Below are 25,827 nucleotides of genomic sequence, written 5' to 3'. Positions count from 1 at the left end.
AGATTTTTACATACAGATTGCTGTGTGGCATGATTCATCATATGGTGTGACATTCAGAATTTTGAAAAAAATTAAGGCTTTTTGATAATGAATCAAACTCAACAATGTGGCTGATAGGGAATAGTGTCAGCAATAGTTACATGAATTTTGGTACTTTTATAACAAGATACTGACAAATTAATTTGAAGTATACTGAAAGATTATGAGTAAAAGTCTTCTTATGAGTGTTGATGAAGCAAATTAATACAAAAGGTAACAGTTGCACATGAGAAATGGTATACTTTTAAATAGTAATGATAAAGAGGATAATTGACTTACATTATTACATTATATCCCTTTTTAATTTAATTCACAATAACATTCATGTCACACCATATGACAAATTTAGTTACTAAGATGGTAAACTAGTGAATAAATGTAAAATTAAAGGAAAAATCTACAAGACACATTAATATTTGGAAATATAAGAGTTGATAGAATATAACCCAGTGATTTCCATGACTTACATTTGAGATTTTTTTTTAGCCAAATATGTGACTTCAGTGCAACATCTCTGTGCTGTCTATCCAGTTCTACAGACCTAGCAGCCAGTCCACATTTTTATTCTAACCTCTAGGACTGTCTGGAGGGCCTAGACAACTGGGCTGAAAAAAAGACGCAAAAGAAACATTTGATGTTTTAAATGTAACATGATGTAATATCCAAAGCCAAGAACAAACTATGAAATTATTGAAATACAGGCATAGTCTCCAATCAACAATGGCATGAGATTGTATTTATATTTTGTGCTGTATAAATGTATACAGACTTTCTTAACACCAGTATAATCAGCATAGGAATTTGAGAAAACACTACAATTAATCAAATATCACAGAGATGATGACGGAGTTATGGAAGCTTGAACACACGCTCCTTTTTTCTACGACAGAAATCCAGAATGGGAAGCCAGAATTTCACCTGAAATGGAATAGTGCAGTGGCTATTAAGGCTGCAATGTGCTTTACCAAATCAGTGGCACAACATGCAGTGTTGATCAGAACATCCTCCACAGGCAGCTATTCACCATGTTACGCAGCTGTTCAATAACTCAGGAGTACAGAAGTAATGAAAGAAAGGCTGTGACTGGTTGGACCCTCACTGTGTCCAGCCAGCATGAGGAAAGCAAAATGTGCTCTTACGGTTTTAGTCAGTCTTCGAAACCGAGCGCTTTCCACCACCTCCGCTTTCTTCTTGGCGCGCTGGCGGAGGATTTTGGCATGGAGGTTTTTGACTCGGTCATCTGCCATTTCTGTGTAGAACTGCTCGGACACCAGCAACTTCATCTGCAGCAGTTTAACAGACAGGAGGCCCAGAAACACCAGGCTGACCAAGATGGCAGCTGCAGGCCCTGCAGACTTGGAGAGCAGCAGTGTTGGTGTGGGCAGACAGTCTCGCTCAAACAGGGTCACCGAGAAAGAAAAATCCTCCATCTTGTTCTCTCCAGGCACTTGCATGAAAATGATGTGATGTTCACCCTGGTAGTAGGAACAGGAATTTATCGACAGTTATTAATTAATGCCAACAATGAACACTCACTGTAGTAGAAAAGGCTGTGTTTGTTCAACGTCCATTAAAACCAGATTTTAAGACTAGTGGATTACACTAAATTTAACCTGTCTGCAAATGTACTGTACATACTGGTACCTTGCAATGGAGTTATTTTTTAAAACCTGTGCTGATGTATCCAGACACACCATTTTCTAAGACAGTAGCTTTAGACAACACTGGCATACACGATCACTTACATTGACATAGAGTATAAGGGGGACGTTTAAAGGCTCCAGCATCCCCAAGTGGTTATTCATGACTATGATGACCCAGTAGACTAGAGCATCTAGGCCCATGAGGAAGCCCCACAATAAGATGTGGGTACCAACAGGGATGAAGAACATGGCAATGCGCCGTCCTTCACCGAATCGAGGCTTCAAGCAAGGGATGGAAACGTAGCGCCTCTCCTCCTGCCGAGTGAGTGGAAGAACGTGGGCCCTGCCCATGGCTTTCTGTTGCTGGTCGTACTGCACAAACCTGCTCGTGATGTACATGTTCTTGTATTTGCTGTTGCGCATGTACGCCCTTATGAAGAAGATTGTGAGAATTAAGAGCAGGACCATGTTCACCACTGGAGCGATCTTCTGTCCGACAGACCAAACCAGATCAAAGACGGCCTCTATCCCGTTTGCTTTTCTAGCAAGTTCCTGTTCTATTAAACGCAGCTTCTGCTCTAGGTCAGCAGACTCCACTGTATGAGACACATGCACTTTCGCCTCGAACGAAACTACCCCGAAGTTTATTAAAGAATGTAACTTATCATTCAGCCATCTGATCATTTTGATGTAGTTATCTATTGGAGTCGTGTTCAGACTCAACATCAGCCTCTCCCTGTTGCACATGATGCTATGCATCACAGCGAGGAGGTTACTGAATATGTTGCGAGCACTCGACTCCGCCAGCAGGATGGTCCCGCAGGCGAGCAGGACATTCCTGCACTGCTTGGTACCGCTGCAAGCGATTAGGAGGAGGGAGGCACACCGCACACGCCTCGAGATGAAGAGCGCAACGGCCAAGAGTGGGAAAAAGACCCCAGCTACGATCCCAGAGATGTTGAGGTCGACCTTGATGGTATGCAGTGAGAGGAAGAGGAGGGCGCTCAGAGCGAGGCTGACTGTGGTGCACAGGACGAGGAGAGTGGCGATGCTCCTACAGTCGCCAACATGGCCAGATGTGTAGAGCACAACCACGGTGCGCCACGCCTCAGCAAGACCCAGCATACAGCGACGAGCCATCTTGTAGAAACGGGCCCTTGGAACAAGAACAAATGGGAATAAATGACAAGAGGAGTGTAAAAACATAACATACACAAGCTTTATTATTTATTTATTCAAATTTATTTGGCCAGATTACTCACATTGAGATTAAAATCTCTTTTACAAGTGAGCCCTGGCTAAGACAGCAGCACAGAAAACACAAACCAACAATTAAAACTGCTCCTAAATAACAAAGTAGTAATACACATATACATGCATACAAACATATACTAACAAGTACAGCCATATGTATAGTAATTTATGACAACTGATTGAAATTCCGTCAGTGAAATAAACTTCTCCAATTTAAAATGCTTCTGAAGATCATTCCATGTTGAGGGCCCATCAACACTGAACAATTTCTTTTCCGAAGTCAGAGCGAACAGCAGGAATGTCCAGTGTTACATAGCTACTGAAGCGTAAACTATACAAAGAACTGGTTCAAAATTCAAAAGTTCAGACAAGTATGAAGGAAGCTGACCAAAAATTCCTTTATACACAAAAACAATCCAGTGCATTACGTCTTACTGAAAGTGGATGCAGAATGTTTGCAGTGTTGTCTTTGGGGCATGTCTATATAAAATATCCCTATAATCTCAAATTGGTGTGAGTATATACTACCGTTCAAAAGTTTGGGGTCACTTAGAAATGTTCTTATTTTTGAAAGAAAAGCAGTTTTTTTTTTCAATTTAGCTAACAATAAATGCATCAAAAATACACTCTATACATTAATGTGGTAAATGACTATTCTAGCTGTAAACGTCTGGTTTTTAATGCAATATCTACATAGATGTATGGAGACCCATTTCCAACAACCATCACTCCAGTGTTCTAATGGTACATTGTGTTTGCTAACTGTGTAAGGAGGCTATTGGATATTTAGAAAACCCTTGAAAACCCTTGTGCAAGTAGGTTAGCACAGCTGAAAACAGTTTTGCTGATTAGAGTAGCTATAAAACTGACCTTCCTTTAAGCTAGTTGAGAATCTGGAGCATTACAATTGTTGGTTCGATTAAACTCAAAATGGCCAGAAAAAAACAACTTTCAATTGAAACTCGACAGTCTTGTCGTGGAAATTCTCCGTCACAACAACCGGGGTCTCTCTGTAAGAAAAGACACGAGCTCAGAGAGTGATAATTAGTGAAAGCAACACACACACACGTTGGTTACTTTACCAAATCACTCTAGTTTATTGTTCAAAGCTCCAACCCTTTAATACAGTTTTAGGACTGGTCGGTCATGTGAAACATTATCAGGACAATTACAGTCAGATGATGTATTCGTAAATACATGGCATGATTGAATGCATGTGTGCCAAACATCAAATGTAAGAATAAATTCTGCACTCTAAGGGGAACGTTTTCTTGCTGAGCCTGCTGTCCGTCTGGAACATGAAACATGTCACCAGCCTGGAACATGTCCTCACTCCCGCCTTCTCTCTGTCTAGTCTCCTTGACCCAATGAATGACCTCAAACTTCCTCTTTCGGTAGCACACTATATTCTTAAAAACACTTCTCTGGGAAAGCAGTTTTTGAAGTCTATATCACAGTCTATTCTTGTTCTGAGAAATGAAGTCTATGCCATGCGAGACATTGCCAAGAAACTGAAGATTTCCTACAATGGTGTGTACTACTCCCTTCAGAGGAGAGCACAGACAGGCTCTAACCAGAGTAGAAGGAGAAGTGGAAGGCCCCGCTGCACAACTGAGCAAGAAGACAAGTACATTAGAGTCTCCAGTTTGAGAAATCAACGCCTCACAGGTCCTCAATTGGCAGCTTCATTAAATAGTACCCGCAAAACGCCAGTGTCAACGTCTACAGTGAAGAGGCGACTCTGGGATGCTGGCCTTCAGGGCAGAGTGGCAAAGAAAAAGCCATATCTGACTAATAAAAGAAAAAAGATTAATATGGGCAAAAGAACAGACATTGGACAGAGGAAGATTGGAAAAAAGTGTTATGGACAGATGAATCAAAGTTTGAGGTGTTTGGATCACACAAACGAACATTTGTGAGACGCAGAACAACTGAAAAGATGCTGGAAGAGTGCCTGACACCATCTGTCAAACATGGTGGAGGTAATGTGATGGTCTGGGGTTGCTTAGGTGCTGGTAAAGTGGGAGATTTGAACAAGGTAAAAGGGATTTTAAATAAGGAAGGCCATCACTCCATTTTGCAACACCATGCCATACCCTGTGGACAGCGCTTGATTGGAGCCAATTTCATCCTGCAACAGGACAATGACCCAAAGCACACCTCCAAATTATGCACAAACTATTTAGAGAAGAAGCAGGCAGCTGGTGTTTTATCGGTAATGGAGTGGCCAGTGCAGTCACCAGATCTCAACCCCATTGAGCTGTTGTGGGAGCAGCTTGACCGTATGGTACGAAAAATGTGCCCATTAACCCAATCAAACTTGTGGGAGCGGCTTCTGGAAGCATGGGGTGAAATTTCTCCAGATTACCTTAGATTAATATATATATATTAGGGCTGGGTATCGATTCAAATTCCAAGAATCGATCCGATTCCGAAGATTAAGAATCGATTTAATCCGATTCGATCCAATTCGGGGTTTAGTGTTATTAAAAAAATGTATTTGAGCTGATTCCTGACTATGTACAGAAGCAACATGTTAAAACTAGTATCATATCGATATTAATCAGCAAATAGTTACTGGTAGTTGGTAGTTACTGATGGCTGGAAGACTGGTGAAAAGGGTAATCCTAAATCTACCTTCAAGAAAGGTAATCCAGGACAATAAACAGAGGACATCTTTGAGGTGTCTATATCTGCAACAGTGGACTCCTACTGGGACACTAACCAGTGCATTATTATTATGATTGAAATAATTAAGAATTCACCCAAAAGCTGTTGCTACCAAATGCATTTTTATTTTAAAAGTGCTCACACTTAATAAACTGAAAGTATAAAATGTAAACGTGTATTTGTCTTTAAAGTGAGAATATAAGAACAGAACTGTCACGTTACGGTCCCCGACCCCTCGCTGTTGGGCGTGTGTTTACGATGTCTGCGTCTGTGGATCTCCGTGGGTGCGGGTGCGTCTTGTGATAATCCGTCTCACCTGTGGCTCTCGTCATCACGTGGAGTTTATGTGGTTTGTCTACTTCATGTGCGTTCGCACTGCAGCGTCCTGTGCTCGTCGTTGTTTGAGTCACACATGTTCTATGTAAATGTGTTTTATGTGCGCTGTCTGCGCTTCGGTAAATGTAATAAACGTAACGATTTGGAAAGTGCAAAGGATTCTGTCTCGTCCATCGCCTTGCGCCCAACGTTACAAGAACATTTTAAACTTTTTTAAACTGTAAAAACACTGGGTAAACTGTCAGTGACATGGACTAACTGTAAATAGTCACTGACACTGGATAAACTGTCCTTCTGTTTTTAGATTGCCGATTTGACTATCGTCGTTACCGGTGTTACACCGAATTCTGCGACCGTCGAATTTTGTGACCGCAGAGGGCGCTATTTCGCAGTTTCAGTTCACAGGCACGAGCGCTTTACGAATGCTGCGTAAGCTACGCCGACGCGCTGTCCGACGCCATGTTGTTTTACAGTTAGTTAGACCACGCCTGCATGAATTCAGTGACGAGGCGGGGGTAAAAGTTCACTAAAAAAAATTGATCTTTGGACGTACGAATCGATTATCAGTTCGTCATATGCGAATCGATTCTGAATCGGAAAATCGATTTTTTCAACACAGGCCTAATATAAAGTTGCTTCAACAAATTTTTTCTTAGCCTGTTGAGCAAGGTTTCTAAAATAAAATCCTAATTTCAGCTTTAGCTTTTTAGTGATAATATATTCAATATGTATTTTAAAGGAAAGATTATCATCATTATCATCTAAAATAAAACATTTGTTTATAAGATTAAACTAATTCTATTGATTTACCAATGTAAAAAGTTGAAATTTCTTTGTCGGATTTTTGGAGAATATTTTGAATTCTGATCATTAAGAATTGGCATTAGAGAGTTAAGATTATGCTGAAATGTCTTAAATGCTTCCTGTAAATTGATCAGATGCAAAGGACTTTTGTAAGTTGCTCTGGATAAGCACGTCTGCTAAATTCCATAAATGTAAATTTGAAAGAGCTTCTACTGGTGATGAACAACTATAAATAATAGTATCTGCATAAAAGTGCTTATTGGCATTGGAAATATTACTGCTTAAATCATTTATGTATATGGTAAACAACCTAAAATGGAACCCTGAGACACTCCAGTATTGATAATCACCTTATCTGACAAGACCCCTTCAAAAAATACACGCTGACATCTGTTACTCAAGTAATTTTTAAGCCAACCAACTGCACTGTCAAACAAACAAATACTTGACAGACTGGACAAAAGTATATCATGATTAACTATGTCAAATGATTTTGATAGATCTATAAATAAGACAGCACATGATTTCCTACAATCAAAGGCATGGATTAAGTCATTTAGTACTTTGGTGATAGCTGTAATGGTACTATGATTTTTCCAAAAGCCAGAATGAGAATCAGACAAAACATTACTACTAGTTAAAAACTGCTTTAATTGATCTGATTCAAGAATTGTAACCAATACTGATATTTGAACAAGGACTGAACTATAGCAGTTTTCCAAATCTGTGGCAACCTGTTCTGCTCCAATGACAAGTTTAGAGGCGAGAGAATTTTAGCTGCAAGTTTCAAAATAAAGGTTCAATCTCATCAGATCCTGCAGGTTTTCTGTTATCCAGCTTTTTAAGCATTGACAAGACCTCATTTCTCGCCTAAAGTTAAATTGGAGCTTACCTTTTGTTTCTGTACATTTTGATCTAGCATATTCTGCTTTGACCAAGAGATAAGCACAGATTCAGAGGAAATTAAATGTTCATTAAAACACTTCAAATTCCAATTAGAAGACTATTACAGTAGCCCAATCTTGACAGGACAAAAGCATAGACCAGCTTCTCTGCATTAGCTAACGAAAGTAAATGTCTCAGCTTGGCGATATTACACAAATGGAAAAAGGCAGTCTTAGTGATGTTGCATATACACTACTGCTCAAAAGTTTAGGATCACAGCGAGACTGTCATGTTTTTAATGGAAACACACTTAAGATTATGAAATAAAGCAACTAAATAGGAAATGCAGACATTGTCATAGTAAGAAATATTGATTTTAATGAAAATGAACACTAACTTTGCCTTCATCAAAGAAGCCACTTTTTGCAGCAATTACAGCCTGGCAGACTGTAGGTATTCTAGCGGTCAACTTTGAGGTAATCTGATGTGATTTCACACCATGCGTCCTGTAGCATGTCCCACAACATGGATTGGCCTGATGCAGTCTTCCTCCGTTCCACACGGTCAAGCTGCTCTCACAACAGCTCAATAGGGTTCAGATCCAGAGACTGTGCAGGCCACTCCATTACAGTCAGAATTCTGGCAGATTCCTTATTTCTTAAATATTGCTGACAATATTTGGAAGTGTGCTTGTGGTCATTGTCCTGTTTTAGGATGAAATTGGCCCCAATCAAGCGCTGTGCACAGGGTATGGCATGGCGTAGCAAAATCTTGTGGTAGATCCCTTACACCCTGTATACATCTATTTTACTACCTCCAAAGCATCCTCAGATCATCACGCTGCCTCCACCATGCATGACAGATGCCATTAAGCATTGGTCATACATATTTTCATTGATCCTGTGCCTCACAAATGTTCCCGTTTGATCAAAAGACCTGAAACTTTGACTCATCTGTCCACAACACCTTCTGACGAGTCTCTAAAGAAAGTTGTTTCTTTCTGGCCATTTTAAGCCTGTAAGCAAGCCACCAACTGCTGGTGCTTCAGATACTAAACTATCTTCAGATACTAAACTATTTTACTAAACTATCAATAAGCGCAGCTATGGTAGTAGAGGAAGAACTGCTAAATTGGCTGTCAGTACTAAACGATAAGACCAAGTCTAAAGTATGACTACAGTGATGCGTAGGACCCGCTACATTCTGAGTGATACCCATTAAATCAAGAATTGCATTAAAGTTTATGCTAAAAGAGTCATGTAGATTTTCAAAATGGATGTTAAAATCTCCAACTGTAATCACCTTATCAACTGATGGCACTATGAGACAGCAAAAACTCAGGAGGAACAGTGGGGGGGGAGAGAGAGATTAGATAGTAATTAACATAAACGACTGTGTCGCTTTGTTGGTTGATAAACGTGATAGTGAGTGTGTGGCTCATTTACTAAAATAAGAATTCAAGGTTGATTTACTTGGAATGTTCAATTTTGGCCAAGTGAATTTTGGCTATTTATATGCTTTTGCATCTATTTAAATACCAGGCAGATTATTACTTTACTTTTACTAAGAAGTTGACCAAGATCATATACATTTGGCTAACTCACAAAACACAGACAAGAAAAGACAAAACAGTAGAGCATAAGAGCCATCAATGCAGCTCAAAACAGCTTTCATGCACTGTCGAAGGCATGAATGATAAAAGCAAGTTTTAAACGAGACTTTTTAACTGGTAAAGTAGGGGTGAGCTTGAGGAACGGTCATTACAGAACTTAGGCACCATGACAGGAAAAGCTCAGTCACCTCTCTGCTTCAGCCAAACTCCAGAAACCACTAGTGAGAGATGGTCAGCAGATCAGTGTCACCTGGGAGGAGAATATGTAATTAAAAGGTTGGACAGGTAAACTGGTGTTAGGGTTAAAGAATTTAAAAACAAAAACCTTTATTCTAAGGAATGGACAACAATTTATCTGCAAATCACTGTCCATAACTACTCCCAAATTTTTTAACAGTTTATAAAATGCTGATTAATTGTGAGGTGTTACAGGGACTCGAGGCCAATCATTAGAATTTAGGTTTTACTTTCATCAAAATGTAAAACATCCAGGGGCATCAATGCTTTTATTATCTCAAGACATTCCAATAAAGGTTTATGATAGCTATTTACATTATATTTCAGAGGTAGATAAATCATCAGTACAGAAGTGATAGTGGATGCTATGTTTCCTAGACGAGGTCTATGAGGTCGTATATAAAGTGAAAAACGGACAGGCCCTAAAACAGAACCCTGGGACACCCCACAGGAGAGTGACACTGGAGAAAATACAAAACCACCAAAGCCAACAGCAATGCTTACTCAACAAATATGACTTCAACCACCCAAAGGCAAGACCTTTAATGCCAACAGTGTGTTCTAGTCAGGAAAAAAGGATGCCATGGTCAACTGTATCAAATGCAGCTGTAAGATCTCAAAGCAGAGAGTCCACAGTCTGTAGCTAATAAATCTTTAAAACTTTTAAAAGAGCAGACCCTGTACTACGGAGGTTTCTAAAACCAGACTGAAGGACTTAAATTCCATATTTGTCCAAAAAAGAATGCAATTGTGAATAAACTATCTAGATTTCTAAATCTTTAGCCAGAAATGCAATCTGGAAATCTGCCTATAGTTAAGGGCAGATTTTTTTTTCAAAGTAATGGTTGCACTATTGCATATTTAAAATAATTTGGGACACCATCTAAAACAAGATTGCTGTTAATCTCTAAAACGTCTCTTAACCATAAGAGTTCAAACTGATCTAAAACAGCAGAGCCCATAAAAGGATCAAGAGAAGGAAGTAAAATAGGTTATAATCCTTGCAACCTTGTCTGCAAAAATATGTGAAAACAGTTCATAAGCATTCATAGAAACTGCAAAACCAGTTGGGTATTTAAGTTGTCAATAATATTAAAGAGTACCCAAGAATTATTTTTTATGATACCAGACAAATATTTAGCTTTTTCAGCCTTAATTTTCTGATAACTGACAGCTCATTTAAAATATCAAGTTCATCTTTTCTCTGTTTGCGCTCGTCTCATCCAAACAAGCAACATCATTCAGCTACTTCAGATTTTTATTTAGAGTGAACCTTAATTGGGGCGACTAATTCCAAAATATTATGACAAGTGGAGTAAAAATGTGAACCAAGCTCCTCGGTACTAAGACCAAGTTGGAAGATGCTGACTGAACTAGACAGGTTCAGTTAAAAGCAGCACAAAAAACAAATGATGGTGTGTGATCAGAAAAAAGGCTTGCAGATCTCGGTAATAGAAACTGTAAAACCACACACACACACACACACACACACACACACACCAGTCTATGAGGCGGACACAGACTATCAAACCAAGTTGATAAATAAGATTTAAATCGTTTTTTACCAACAGCTTTTCTCGGCAACAAACATGACTATTAAAATATCATATTTTTAGGCATAACACTAACCAAAAATGTGCTTTGGCATTCGATACATCATGGCACAAAATACCAGTTCAAAATAAAAAGAATTAAACTCAAAGCTACAGTAAGCATACAATGGGAGCTGTCGACAACCAAAACACTTGACAGTTGCAACCCTTCCTCCATGAACATGAGTTTGTGGAGTATTACAAATACAATCTTGCGGTAGTAATTCTGAGAAAGAGCTAACATCCTCTTTGGTCTGCCAGGTTTTTCACACACAAGTCTGAACTGTATGAAAAAAATAATTTCAAAATAAAATTCTTGCTACAGATCTAGAATTCACCCCCACCAAATAGTGACGACCATGATTCTGTGAGGAAACAGGTGTGAATCAGGTGGCCCTTATTCAAGGGTGAAGCAAGCACACGCTGTACATGCATTTCTCCTTGAAAGCCTGAGAAATATGGGTCATTCGAGACATATTTCTGAAGAGCAACAAATTTTGATTAAAAAGTTGATTGGAGAGGGCAAAACTTAGTGCAGACAAGTATAGGCTGTTCCGCCAAAACGATCTCCAATGCTTTAAAATGGAGAGCAAAACTAGAGACGTGGAAGAAAACACAACACCATTCGAATGGATTGAAGAATAGACAGAATGGCAAAGGCTCGGCCAGTGATCAGCTCCAGGATGATCAAAGACCATCTCAAGTTACCTGTGAGTACTGTCACAGTTAGAAAACGCCTGTGTGAAACTGATCTATTAGCAAAAAGTCCCCGCAAAGTCCCACTGGTTATATACATTAAAAAAAAACAAAAAAAACACATACTGAAGCAGATTTGTCAAAGAACACATCAACTGGAGAAACATTGTGGACTGATGAAAGTAAAATTGTTCTTTTGGGGGCCAAGAGCCGTAGACATTTGTCAGACGACCCCCCAAACTCTGAATTAAAGCCACAGTACACTCTGAAGGCCGTGAATCATGGTGGTACAAGCATCATGATATGGGCATGTTTCTCTTACATGTTTCTTGTTCAAGTATCCTGACATATGCAAACTGGTCCATGATCCCTGGTATGCGGTAAATAGGCCCAGTCTGCATATATCAGGATACTTGAACAGGTCATGTTGCCTTACGCTGAAGAGGAAATGCCCTTGAAATGGGTGTTTCAACAAGACCACGCCCCTAAACACACCAGTAAATGAGCAAAATCTTGGTTCCAGTACAATGAAATTGGTTATGGAGTGGCCAGCCCAATCCGCGGACCTTAATCCGATAGGAAACTTGTGGGGTGACATCAACGATGCCGTTTCTGAGGTAAAAACCAAGAAATGCAAATGAATTGTGGGATATAGTCAAAGCATCCTTGGCTGAAATACCAGTTGAGAGTTACCAGAAGTTGGTTGACTATGCAACACAGATGTGAAGCAGTTCTAAAAAACTGTGGTTATTCAACTAAATATTAGGTTAGTTATTCGCAGGAATGCTAAATCATAAAAAAGGTTAAATCATATTTTGAGTTTGTAAAGACAAATGCAGACACTACATTTTTTTTTACATTTCTCTTCATGATTTGATTTAGAAAACAGCATGCAATGTTCCAAACGCATGGAAATAAAACTACTATAAAGATTTTGTGCTTAACTCATGTTTTTAAACACACTGCTATGATTTTGAACACAACTGCATATGAATGAGTAAATATATAAAAATTAAACAAATACAAATTGAAGATAGTGGCAAGCAGCACACCCCAACACCACACTGAGGTCAATAAAAACATGAACTTATAGTAACTAAAGGCAAAAATACCACACTGTGTGTTAACAAGCAAGTCTGAGTCACCGATTTCCCTGTTAAAAAAAAAAAGTCATATTTAATCTCTTATTTTGAATAATAGTGTATGTAAGTGTCCTCCATGTGTAGCTGCAGTGTGTAGTCCATGTGTTGAGTGTATTAGTTGTTGGGTGATTAAGTGATCAGCAAATTGCTTGGTGGTGTAGCCACTTACCTGTATGCTCTCCAAGACCTTGATCTGGCCTTTTACAGCAGAGTCCATCAAGCTTGGGTTGGGCGCGTTTTCACTTCTGTTTTTCTCTTCTCTACCTCCCTGCATGACTTTATTAGATTACCAGATATGTGTTAAGCAATAAAATGCAGAAATAAACTGCTGTGCTGACAAACAGGAAAGTCCCCTTTGAGGTGCGAGAGTGCATTGTGTCGAGCTGATCAGAGTAAACCCTCCTTAGCCATTACAGAGACACCAACAGCTCCATTTATTTGGTCACCATTGAGAACAGTGTTGAATGTATTTAGCATGGACTCCATGTTTGTCTACCATCGTCTACCAGATAAATGTCCTCTAGAGTGCATGTGTAAATAAAACTTGAAGCGGGTATGTGCAGCACTTACTCAGGGGAGTGTTCACCTCACATCAGTAGGCAAAAAAAGGACACTGCAGGTATTAAATGAATTTTATTTTCTCAAAACAAGATAACAATTAAAAATTCAGTGTGGCAAGTCTTGTACCAGTACCCGTTGCATTAAACCTCATTTGGGGAAAGACGCTGGCATCAGCACACACTGTCCACCCCAAAGAACACGGTGTATTTTCCCTTTAAATTTATCCCTTTAATCACCACCATATTAAAATATACTTGCAACCTTATGTTTTTGTTCCTAGTCCGTCTCCCCCTAATCGGTCATGAAAAAAATTGTTGGTTTCCCACATTTTCTTGTTTTTAATCAGAACTGAAGGTGGAATGTTTGCCCGGCGAGGCTTCACGGACCTCATAGGGAGGCGGAGCCGACCCAGCCTTAGAGGCACAGCCTCCGGTCCACATGCACTGTACGCAAAACTGCACAAACCCCTCCCACTGCGCCACCGTCCAATAAAACATGCCGAATTACTGCGAGTGTGCGCCACTCCTCAGCATGCCTGGATCAGAGGAAGGAGTGGCCCAACATCTGGTTCGGACCATGTGTGGATTAACATATGCCTGAATTGGATTAGCGCGTGGACCAACGCGTCTGGATCGGACGAGCGAGCGGGGTGAAGCATGCAAGTGGAATAATGGAACAGAACAAAGACGGTTCTGGCGGGAAAACGGCTCCCCTAGTGGACCAACTCAACACGGCCGCAAGCAAGGAGAGACGTCACAGAGGGGACAATTTGCACATGATGATGAACGCAGGGTTCACACCTTCAGACAGAAAGCACATCAACGAGATGCCCCCCCTCCTCCTCTTGAAGAGTGGGTTGGGTCTTTGCCCCACTTTTGTTTGTTTGTTTTAACAGAACCAGCAGTCTCCCCAGGCCACATAGAAACGTGTAAAGCCATAGCAGTGTGATGTAAAGGATGACTGTCACGTCTCCACCTCTGCATTCACTCTCCTTGAAAACCATGCACTACAGTACTTCATATTAAAAATAATATAAACTATTGAAAATGGCTGATCTGTTCATTTTTAATCCTTTTTTGCAAGTTGCAGCCTCAATAAAAATAATCTTTATTTTTCCCAATACAGCTAACTGCATCCATGCAACAAAAAGAAAAGAAAAGAAAAAAAAAAATAAAAAATAAACAATAAACCTTCCATAAATTTCATCACCAAAAACAGTAGCATTCTGGATCATGAAGGTTTCAGATTTGTTTCCTCATCACTGTGGCGATGTTCATAGCATCATCATCGGTATCATTTAGTCTGAACTGGCTGTACGATCTGGGCTGTCCCAGGGGCTTCGGATCTCCTGGAACTTCTCTCTGTCTGACCTGCAGCCGGCTAACCCCAGCTAGCGGGCCATAGTCCACATGGCTTTTTTTTTTGTGTGTGTTTTGTTTTTGTGCCTTTCTCAGTTTTGGAGCTTGGCTTGCAGGCATGGCTTGAACATGCTAAGCTCTGAATGAACAACAGACATCCCTCTCAACACAACAAATGAAGCCAAAAGTCTTTCATTAACCATGAAGGAAGAAAAACAGGGCTTCTGTAGAACTTGTTCTGTAAAATAAAAAACCCCCCCCTCCAAAAAAAAAAAAACAAAACAAAAAACCAAACTTGTGTAGGGCGTTCGTCACAGCCGCATGATCACCCAGGAGGGATTAGCCCTCCTCTCCACCCAATGCCAGCCTGAACGTCCGTCGACGGGTGATCAGAACCGCCGTTTCCCCGTACTGCAGGCTCCTCCCCCTTGTCCCGTTGCTTTTCATTTGGCAGACGGACGCAGGCCACTTCTCAGCCTCCCGTCCCACGGGCTAAGATAATGCTGGGGCCTGAGGCAAGCACCGCCCCCAACCCCGCCCCCCAACCCTCCCTCAGCTGCAAGCCCCTTGCTGGCTGCCCTCCCAGCTACGAGTGCACTTTGGAGGTGTCCATCGCACCCTCAGTGGGCCTGTTGGTCAGAGGGGCCAGTGTGGGGTCCACCAGTGAAGTGGGTGGGAACAACTTATACCAGCCAATGACCATGTTGGTGAGATCCAGGTCATCCAATAGGATCTGAGCGGCACCCATGAAGGATTTGTGGTCCATGCGGCCATAGTCCCCCCACACGATGATCTGAAAAGAAATGACAGTTACTCAGAGCACCTCCTCCTGAACAGCAGAAATTAAACAGGTATGCCCTCATTAGCAGTCAGTTATACAGCGCCACCTAGCAAAACTCCTCAGGCAATGTCAGTATTATATGTGTGTAAAAGAATGAAAGTTTGAATATTTGAATTATCTATAAAATCTTGTCTTAGGGTGCGTGTTTATACCAGAGACCGTATATATAATGGACGGTACGTCACCGTTGACTCCCATTGTGAACTTTTGAAGCCACCAAGATGGCCGCACGGACACCGCCATCTTGGATGCGCTTGCGCAGTCGATGAAAATTGGAGCCAGAGCATGCGCATTAGAACCGGTAGGCAGGACAGTATCTCCGCCAGAGACCGTATCTTCGCCACGACATTCATTAGGATACGTCCACCAGTATAGACACTTTTGACGTTTTACAAAATAAACAAAGGTAAAAGGTTTTAATACTGCTGTCGAGAGTTTTGCTGTCGAGAGCTTTGATGTTGAGCGCGTTCACGTTTGAGCGTCTGGTATTAGATGTCAAGCAACGCAGCTATTACCTGTCAATCACCTTATCGCCACACCCCTTTAAATAACACTTAACTTCTATAAAATCCGTTTATCATAGAGAAAAACACTGGGAGAGATACTAACGCAATGGGGTGTTATAGAATTGACAAAATATAATTGCTCAAAAAACTTATTTTACGTGTAATAAAAATTCAAAGTTTCTCGTCCGGCCCGTTCACTTACTTGGGAATGGGCGGGGTTAAAAGTTGTACTGCAACCAGCCACTAGAGGGCAGCTGACTAACGGAGGCTTCACTTTTCACTCGCGTCATCCAGTCCACTTATATATACGGTCTCTGGTTTATACATTATCTCTTGCCTTCAGCATGTGAGCGCTTGTGTGCGTGTGGGGGGGAACATGCGTGTATTACCTGTAAAATCTTGCCCTCAGGATTCTCCTCAAACTGCAGCTGCTGCTGGTATAGAGGGTCCAGCGTCTTCCGCGCCACTCGAGTCTTCTTCTTGTTGATGCACTTGCCGTTGTGTAGCAGGTACACCTTAACGTAGGGAGCTACAAGACCCCAGAAGGACAACGGCGTCAAACACTAAAATCACACACGCTCGCTCTCATTTGTGTCAAGATGCTTTTTGACCCCATCAGCTTGGCTTTACAAGGCCAAACGCCCGGTGTGGTTGGCAGGACGGAGGCGCGCGCGCGTGTGTGTGTGTGTGTGTGTGTGTGTGTGTGTGTGTGTTGGGGGTCACCTGGGGTCTGTTTGTTGCCTCCTTTTCCCACCAGTCCCCTGGCACGTATCACCTCCACGTCCAGCCTCTCCTTTCGGTGTACCATACCGATTTGGATGTCGCCTGCGAGAAAAGGTAACAAAAGGCACTAAAGAAGCTCAGAGACGCCCCTCAGACAGCGTGGAAATACAGGGGCTTTAATAGATGTGGATGGGTGTAGTTGCGGAAAAAATAAGAAAGTGTTTTGAACAGGACTGCGCTTACCCATTGGAGGCGTGGCTAGCGTCTGGCGCCCAGCAAGCTGGGCGGGGCCTAACCCGTCCAAAAACTCTGTGAACTGGCTGTCTGTCGAGAGCTTTATGCCAGGGAAGATGAGACTACGATGCAAGCAGAGGGACAAAATCCACTTAGCGCATGAAACCTGCTTTTGTAAAAGCTGAAGATGCTCTGGGACATGGTGTGTTGAACTACAGGTTAAGACATCCTTCAGAGACACAAGCACAAACAAAACAAAAACGTGACTTTCAGCTGTCCTGTCAGACAGCATTAGCAGGTGTGTGGAGGAGGAGTCAAACGTACTTGCCGAGCTTGGTCTTGTCTCCGTCCTCCGTCACCTCTTGGCTGGGCTGGCGAGTCATGCGACTCTTCATCTCCACGGCCAGACCCGTCTCCACGCTCCTCTGGATGGACAGACGCCCAGGCTTCTTCTTCTTTGCATCTTCTGCTGGAGAGGGAGGGAAGACACGGACGTCGGCAAAGCAAACCATACGGCCACACTATGGCCGACAGCACGCGCGCACACGCACACACACACACACACACACCCCCACCCACTATGGCTGACAGCACGCGCGCGCACACACACACACCCACTATGGCAGACAACACTTCCCTATTCCGCTATTGAAGGCAAAGGTAAATGCATACAAGAGATGGAGAGTACAAACCAACACACACACACACTTCACCACTTTCATGTTTCTGCTGGTAAATATTTGAGGTCCTTCCACACCAAAATCTTTGCTGCCATGGTTTAGCTTTTTTTTATGACCATCATAAGTTAGCCTTTTATATTTACTGTTTTATACTAATTATTATTACCACAATAACCAAAGTTTGTTTTATTCTTAGTTATTTTGTGTTACCTGTTTAGAAGTTATGTAAAAATATATTTGGGGGAAAAAAAAGCTTCAAATTTAGACTCTAAAGTTTGACCATTAATTCCTTCTTCATCTTGTCCAGTCCTGTGTCTAGTCAGAAGCACGTGAGGGGGGTGACGATCGTTTTGTTTTAGATCCTGAGAGTACAGACCAAAACCATCAGGTGGCAGAGAAGACGGTGCCATAAACCATAGTCTATTGGTGTAATACGAATTCAGATTTAAGCTTTTTTCTATGTTCAAGCCATTATACCAAACTTTGGGGTTAATTTGAACAACTAAGCAATAAATAATGCATTAGACACAAACAAACACTTCAACAACTCAATTAATTGAATCTAAGTTCTGGAACATCAGACATTTCTTTAAAACTTCACTAGTTCAGATACTTCACACACTAGACTGTAGAAGAAACTCTGATCTGGCTGTTCAAGACAAAGTCATGGCTATGGAGAAACTCTCCGAAATGTCCACAAAGTCCATAACGTGAGCGGGGCGATTACGGCACGGTGTGGAGAGCAGCGTGCTCTGGTGTCTTTCCTGATGAATTGGAGCAAGCACCCTGCCTCAGAAGCACTGATCTCTGTTGCCACGCGGCACGAATCGAACACGATGATCAAGGTCAAATATGCTTTCAAGACTGCACCCCAGCGCAGACCCCGACAAGCCCAATCACTTCGTACAAAACTGGTCCTTCCTAACGTCCGCCAGCTGCCTTCAAAATCCCAACCTCTACGGAGGTCATTCAGCAGACTCTCTGGGAGGAAGACATCGCCGACGGCAACTGCCCTTACCTGTGGCGGACCCGCCCAGCGGGGTCATGCAGGGGAAGTACACGGCGAGCGCCTCGAAGGACGCAGACAGGCTGAGTCCACTGGCCGAACGCTGCATGCGCACGGCGGGGGCCGCCGCGCTGACGTCCTGCCCCTGTCTGCCCATCCTACCCGCCGGACACACCGCAGCGACGAGCTGGTCCTCGCAAAGTCTCCACGGAAACAAAATCAGCCCGACGCACCCCGTCTACATGCAGGTGTTAACGACGAGGGTGACGGAGTTGACACGGCGCAGGGTGCGGAGAGGATGGCAGAGAGAGCACCGCCGTGTGTGTGTCTGCTGCCATTTGAGGCTCCCTCTCCTTTGCATCACCTCTTTTTCTCATCTTGCAGAACGGGGGCGGAGACAGAGAGCCGTGTGCGCATGCAGCATCAGCCAATCGGAAATCGGGGAGCTTAAACGACGACTCGAATGGCTGTCCGGGACACTGAGCTCTACCCAGAGATATGGGTTTGCGCATACAACATTTACATGCGCACGCACACACAAATGCCCCCCCTCCACCCACCCGACAAGCTGGGGTAACAGCACACCTCTAACTGCCACAGTTAGACGCAGTCTGTCCCCTCTTACTTAGCATCAGCAGTCCTGGTTTACCAGAGAAGGCACCGAGCAAAAACCAAAGTCAATGCCAAATGCTTCTGGAACATTTGGAACATTACTGCAAATCAACCACCAGTCTAAGGAGAATTCTGAACGTCTGTGATTTAAGGGATCTAAAGGTGACAAATGCAATGAGATCCACAAAACACTGATGAGCAGCTCAAACCACCTGAGTGGAATCATCAGATGCACAGGCCAGTAATTGGACAAGCAAACCTAGCTCGCTGTGGTGCAGATGGCTCTCTGCCAGCTGGAGGGAGACAGTGTGTGTGTTTGTGTGTGTGTGTGTGTGTGTGTGTGTGTGAGTGAGCGAGAGAGAAAAAGGGTGAACAGTGTTTACCCAGACCCCTCTGTATCACCAGCTCTGCAGGCTTGGTGATAAATATTAACCACCCAGAAAACTCACAGCAGAGCGCTGATATGGTGCAGACATTATGCCTCCTGAAGTGGTGGAGAACGGGCCAGCGCAACGGTGGTGGAGAACGGGCCAGCGCAACGGTGGTGGAGAACGGGCCAGCGCAACGCTGGGGGAGAACGGGCCAGCGTAACGCTGGTGGAGAACGGGCCAGCGTAACTGTGCTGACGGACCCCGTTTAACAGCCCTCTGCACTGTATCCAGGCCAACTGGCCCAACACATCACCACAATCCTTCCCACTTTGGCTCTTCACATGACTTTCAGGACCACAACTGCATCTTCAGACATGCGACTGTAATCATGACTTAACACAGTGCATGCGCAGAAAATAAACGTCATATGTAAAGTGCGCACAGCGTGGGGTTATGCTCTGAAAAACAGCCCACGTCATGATTCACACCACACACCTGGAGCTGGCCCAAAAGGGCTTGGTACCTAGCAGATAAACAGAGTTGGACTATAATAAGCCAGTCTGGACAGACGGCTATACTGCACAGAAATCCGAAGCACATTTCTTATACCGAAGGTGCACAGAGACTTCAGCTAAACACCTTATTTACCTGAGACAGTCTCAGAGCCAGGTGTTGAGGGGCTGGGGTGGGAGGCTCTGTCACCACGCTGCTGCACATCTCACGCACCCTGGCCGACGTATAGGAAGCATACAGTCATCCTAAAGTTCACCTCCAAGGTTTGACAGCACCCATGCCAGCCATGACTCACCCAGCATGCTATATTTACTATATTCGCCATGACTACATTCAGTGTAAAATTTCCTATTTCAATACACTTATTATTTACGTGTGGTTTTCAGAACACATTTAAATGTATAAAACTGCCATTTTCTCCCTCCAACAATCTACACCCGATGATCCATGACAAAGTGAAAGTATTTTAATAACTTGTCCAAAAAGTATTACTGATTGAACTGAAATACCATTTACATAATCATTTACAAAGTTCTGAAGTCAGCAGCTAAAAGTCCATTTGGAAGCAATTATAGCTTGCTTTGACTCTGGAGGGGCTGGGCACGCCTCTATAGACTCTGGAGGGGCTGGGCACGACTCTATAGACTCTGGAGGGGCTGGGCACGCCTCTAAACTTGGCACACCTGATTTGGGCAGTTTATGCTGCATTCTTCCTGGAACACTTTCTCTCAAACTGTCAGACTAAGCAGAGTCGAAAAAAAACTTTCCCACAAGCTGCTACTCCAGTCTTGGGTGTTTGCATCAGGTAACAGTTGTACTGAAAGATGAAGCAACACCCCAGTCCGAGGTCAAAGAGTGCATCCTGGAGCGGGCTTCTCCATCCTGGAGCGGGCTTCAAGAACCTCTGCGTTTGGCTGCATTCGTCCCTCCCTGCCTTTTGATAAGTGAGCTCACCCTTAGCATGACTGAGCCAGCACCACCGGGCTCTCTACCAGAAAGGTTTTATTCACGCAGTGATGCAGAGATGGTCGTCCGTCTGTCCATCTGATCCTCACTTCCAGAGGTGGGTATGAACGAGTTACATTTACTCAAGTAGCTTTTTGGACAAAAATGTACTTGAGTAGCTTTAATATGAAAGACTTCTACTTTTACTTGAGTAAATGTGGTGAGAAAAATGCGACTTTTACTCCTTTACAATCCGATTTGCAATTTACTTTAGTTTTGTAAATAATTCATTTTTTTCAGTGAGAAGACTGACCAATGTTTCGTCAACCGAGTGTGTGACCAATCAAATGAAGCCGGTCAGTCACGTGACCGTATACGCAAACTTTCTCCACCGGTAGCAAGATAGTATGGTGACAGAAAAACCTCCCGAGCATCCCTGACCTCACATACAGCCAATGTTTACATTACAAATGTGTAAAAGAACAGTTATATAATGCGCTGTCAGTTGTGTCTGCCAAAACGTGTGGACGTTTGAGCCTACAAGAACTTGACATCAAATATGAGGAAATAAGTTGTGATAAGTTTGTCGTATGCATATTTTTTACTTTTTTGTGTAATGCTATCTGTCTGTTACAACTGGAGGCATAATTTAGCATGATGTAATTATTAAATGTAACAATGCAATACTAAAAATCAGTTCAAACTCAAACTCTAGCAATATATGATGATTAAGTTGAACCAACGTTTGCTACAAATCGATTGTTAGCGTCAAGTTGTAGCTACACGTATTGGCTGACAGTCTCCACAGTGCCTTTGTGGAACACATTGAAGTTACCAATGGCAAACCGTCAGGGCCTTCAATGCCTTCTCTGAAGGTCCATTGATCTTGAAAAATATGCTTTATCTATTATATGTAATATATGTTAATAACACCACCAATAATTTGTATTTTTCCTCTAAATCGGTTTTCAAATCCACTTTTCGTGCTTGTGCTGGAAAAAAAAACTCCATGCTGAAATTACAAATTAACCAATCAGAATATTTCACACCGTTGTTTCTAGGTAAAACAGAGAAAGGACCTCACCCAGACTTGTTTATCTGTCGCATACGCTTGCCTTTTACATTAAGAGAGCTTTTATTATGGATTGGCAGTTTAATCAACAATCATATTTCAAATTAGAATGGCGGGGGCGTGCTCCAATGGTCTCAAGGTATTCTCGCTGGTCCTCGTGCATCAGTTCTGCGTGGTTGGTGTCTCGTGTGCTAGCTAGTTAGCAGCTCCTAGCCAGCGCTACTGTGAGGTTTTACAAGCGGAAAGGATGGAATCGCAGGATATTGTCAGCGAATTGCTAACTAGGTATGTTTATAATAAATAAGTGTTCAGCTAAGAATAATTTGCTGACATTTGTGAACGAATTGTGATGTTTGGACTTCTGCATCATTTAACCACCAAATGCCAGTCAGTTAGAAGTTGTGTAGGTAATACGTTGCACATAGTAGACACAATGACGACAACGGTGTTATGGACGTGTTTTAATACTACGGTCATGTTTTCATTTGGCTCCGTCTAGTGAAGGACCATGGCCAGTAAGTAAGGTTTGCCACTGGAAGTTACACAGGCATAATAATTAGGAACAAACAAAATTACATATTTTAGAATAAATATTTATATATTATATTTATTTATAATAAATTATTTTCGTTATCATTAAAAGGCATTGTTTAAAAGGTATTATCATTGTTTTCTAAATTACATCATGTTTTCCAAGATGTAATTTACTTACACGTGACAGTACTCTGCATTTACTCACTACTTGAATAGCTTATAATCAAAGTACTTTTTAATTTTTACTCAAGTAAATTTTTGGATGCATACTTTTACTGGAGTAAAATTTGGTTCAAGTAACAGTACTTTTACTTGAGTAAAATTGTTGAATACTCTACCCACCTCTGCTCAATTCACCGGAGACTCAGCTAAAGCTACCACTGGGTTTGTGGTCACCTCCTTGACAAACGCGCTTCCTGTCTGGTTACCAAGATTGGCTCTATAAACAAAATGTGTACGAAAATTCCTGGTGCTTCTAAATTTCCATTCCATATTAATTGAGGCCTCTGTTCTCCTGGGATACGTTTGATATATAGATCTTGGTGTTTCTACAATTTTATCCTGAAGAGCCACAGGTCTTGCCAGATATACAACAAATGGTCAGGCCCTGAACCAGTAAATTCGATGCACCGGCTCCACGTTCCGTTAACATGTGGAGGATAAAACCAAACAGGACGTACCTGACCACCATTTGGAGAGTAACAGCAAATGACCTTCGTCTTTATGGATTACTTATTGTAGGTAATTGGCACAAAAGGCAATTTTATTCATTTAGAATTATACTAAAATCCAATAAAGTCTGCAATACCTTCTGAATATGATCATTTTGTTAAAATGCAGAGTTAAAATGCAGTTATGTAAATTATTTTTCCTTTGTCTTATAATAGTGTTACAGTACCTAACTAACGATTAAACACGTGCACCCACACACACACACACACACACACACACACACACACACACAGAGAGCAGGGTTACTAATCAGCGCACTGTAAGACAGCAGGACTACAGAAGTGAGGATCTTCTCTCAAACCCCTCAGCAAACGGATTTGATAGTTATTTTCCAGGTTTATCGTTTAAATGTCCTTTCTACCTCAGAGTTGTGAACACAGCACTGAAATGTCACCATGTTCCCCATAACGATTGTGCCGATGTTCTCTTGCCCTAAAACAGCAGATGGGGAGGAGGAGTGATGGAGGAGTGTTCGCATTCATCCTTCACCTGATCCTCTCTGCACAGAGAGCGAGAGTGGGGAGAAGAGGTTTACAGCATCGCCCACGGCCAAACGGAGGTGCTGATAACCTCAACGTATTTACACTTCTCCTTACAGGCTGATTTGTGGCAGTTAAGAGAGAGAGGGAATGCATAAATGAGTGGAGGGAAAGAACAAATAAAGGGCTAAGCAGAAAGTGTGTGTATAGATATGCATTGCTCCAGATGTCCAAACACAGCAGCCCCCAGTGAAGAGACTGCAGTTCTAAACATCTTCCAATATTGTGACTGTACCGTCAAGAACACCAACAGGTTTCCAGCTGACGTAAAACAAACAAAACCTTCAGGTTGTTCAAGTGTTAAAAGCTTTAAACAAATATACCGTATCTAACAATTTAACAGCTACACCAAACACTCAGCAGCCACACACACACACACGCGCACACACACGCGCACACACACGCGCACACACACGCGCACACACACGCGCACACACACGCGCACACACACGCGCACACACACGCGCACACACACACACACACACACCGGTTTCTTCGGTGCACGGTTAGAGACCACAGCCCATCTGTTGCCATGTGCCATTAGTCAGATAGCCTCTATCTGCTCAACATGGTCTCTGACCACAGCACCACTCCTGACCACAGGGCCACTGTGAACACAGCATCAACGCTGACCTGGTGGTTGGTGTTGCCATGTAGGACATGCCACGCGTTGTGTCACGTCCTGTGGTCAGCAGACCACCGATTGGCGAACAGAGGCCAATAAACATGTGTAGATATAGATGGGCTGGTCTCTCACTGTACAAAGTGCTCCCAAGTCACAGATTTTCCTGACTGCAAGCTAACCGAAGTGTCACTCTTTGTATAATATATGCCAAGCCTTGCTGGAACCTGTTATGATTGCTTCTGGCTGACTGACCATTGCACACTCTTGAAACACTCCACATGGCTCAGAGCGCTCACACACACTAGAATCATGCTCCGAGCTGCGCCAGCATGCTGGGGTGGGGGGCTATTTTGGATGGCGTACCGGGGCCAGAGTGACCCTCCTCCCCCAGGTCCACACGCCAGCCAGACTGCTGGAGGGTATTTTTAGCCTGACGGAGCATCCCTGTGGTGTGTGTCGGTGAGAGGGAGCATGTTTCAGAGCTGTGTGAAGTGGAAGCTCTCACTAGGGGAAAGCCGCTGACGTACAGGAAACGACCCGAGGCCAGCAGGCAAGGGGGGGTCGTTTCTTTGCTCGGCCCATTCACCACTGCGTTGATGTCTCTGAAATTCCCCAGAGCATTTCACGGTATCCTGAAAATATCCACTTGGCATAAGGTCGCAATTCAGCTGAGAAAGTGTAACTCGATGACCAATGCCAAATCTCCAATCAGAAACTAGAGCATTTACACATGGTCAAACAGTAACAGGTGACAACCGGCACTCGTCCTGCAGTTAGAGGCAGAAGGAGGCTTCGATGGATCAAATTGATGCGACACCTTGTACATCATAAGTGTTGACAGAGCATAAGGTTATGCTGACCTGTGGCAAACTAAAATATGCACCAAAATACACAAAGCATCACCATGTCACTGTCAATCACTACTGTGGTCAAGAACACCGTAACAATGGGCTTATCACTGACAAGGTTTAATAATGCCCAACAACTTCACTAGTTATACTTGTTCCCACTTAAACTGAATATTTCTGCAGTTTCGCTTTATCTATACACTGGATTACAGTCGTT

The 25,827-nt window shown here is 42.6% G+C and overlaps 2 protein-coding genes across 8 annotated transcripts in view; both read right to left on the bottom strand.

The window, feature by feature from the left end:
* Nucleotides 1-669: 669 nt before the first annotated feature.
* Nucleotides 670-13,148, bottom strand: LOC143516637 (dendritic cell-specific transmembrane protein-like). 4 transcript variants are annotated; one of them, XM_077008363.1, is made up of 5 exons: nucleotides 13,080-13,148; nucleotides 9,432-9,493; nucleotides 1,785-2,838; nucleotides 1,179-1,514; nucleotides 670-957 (listed from the first exon to the last, which is right to left on the bottom strand). In XM_077008363.1, the coding sequence occupies exons 3-5, from the start codon at nucleotides 2,820-2,822 to the stop codon at nucleotides 889-891; spliced, it is 1,443 nt and encodes a 480-aa protein (XP_076864478.1). In that variant the 5' UTR covers nucleotides 2,823-2,838; nucleotides 9,432-9,493; nucleotides 13,080-13,148; the 3' UTR covers nucleotides 670-888. The 4 variants fall into 4 exon arrangements, with proteins under 4 accessions (XP_076864478.1, XP_076864480.1, XP_076864479.1 ...); XM_077008365.1 differs by lacking the exon at nucleotides 13,080-13,148 and adding an exon at nucleotides 3,807-3,946; XM_077008364.1 differs by lacking the exon at nucleotides 9,432-9,493 and having other exon boundaries at nucleotides 13,080-13,146.
* Nucleotides 13,149-14,516: 1,368 nt separating this feature from the next.
* Nucleotides 14,517-25,827, bottom strand: part of rims2b (regulating synaptic membrane exocytosis 2b) — a 104,499-nt gene continuing 93,188 nt past the window's right edge. The window contains exons 1-6 of one of the 4 annotated variants that reach the window (XM_077008360.1): nucleotides 18,832-19,181; nucleotides 17,458-17,602; nucleotides 17,143-17,255; nucleotides 16,900-17,001; nucleotides 16,566-16,705; nucleotides 14,517-15,622 (exon numbers count right to left, since the gene is read on the bottom strand). In XM_077008360.1, coding sequence (XP_076864475.1) covers nucleotides 15,416-15,622; nucleotides 16,566-16,705; nucleotides 16,900-17,001; nucleotides 17,143-17,255; nucleotides 17,458-17,602; nucleotides 18,832-18,976 — 852 coding nt within the window. In that variant the 5' untranslated portion in view covers nucleotides 18,977-19,181 and the 3' untranslated portion in view covers nucleotides 14,517-15,415. Of the gene's footprint in view, nucleotides 15,623-16,565; nucleotides 16,706-16,899; nucleotides 17,002-17,142; nucleotides 17,256-17,457; nucleotides 17,603-18,831; nucleotides 19,182-25,827 lie in introns of those variants that run through there. The other 3 variants (XM_077008361.1, XM_077008358.1, XM_077008359.1) reach the window with 3 other exon arrangements.

This window comes from Brachyhypopomus gauderio, chromosome 6, assembly GCF_052324685.1.
Source record: "Brachyhypopomus gauderio isolate BG-103 chromosome 6, BGAUD_0.2, whole genome shotgun sequence".
Lineage (NCBI taxonomy): Eukaryota > Metazoa > Chordata > Actinopteri > Gymnotiformes > Hypopomidae > Brachyhypopomus > Brachyhypopomus gauderio.
The sequence above is the reverse complement of the archived record's forward strand: the minus strand, read 5'-3'. Positions and strand labels throughout refer to the sequence as shown.

Coding starts and splice junctions, on each gene's coding strand:
- LOC143516637 (XM_077008362.1), bottom strand. CDS start 3,090: ATGGCTGTACTTGTTAGTATATGTTTGTATGCATGTATATGTGTATTA. Junction 1,515..1,784: donor CCCTTATACTCTATGTCAAT/GTAAGTGATCGT, acceptor TCCTACTACCAG/GGTGAACATCACATCATTTT. Junction 958..1,178: donor TTCGAAGACTGACTAAAACC/GTAAGAGCACAT, acceptor ATTCCATTTCAG/GTGAAATTCTGGCTTCCCAT.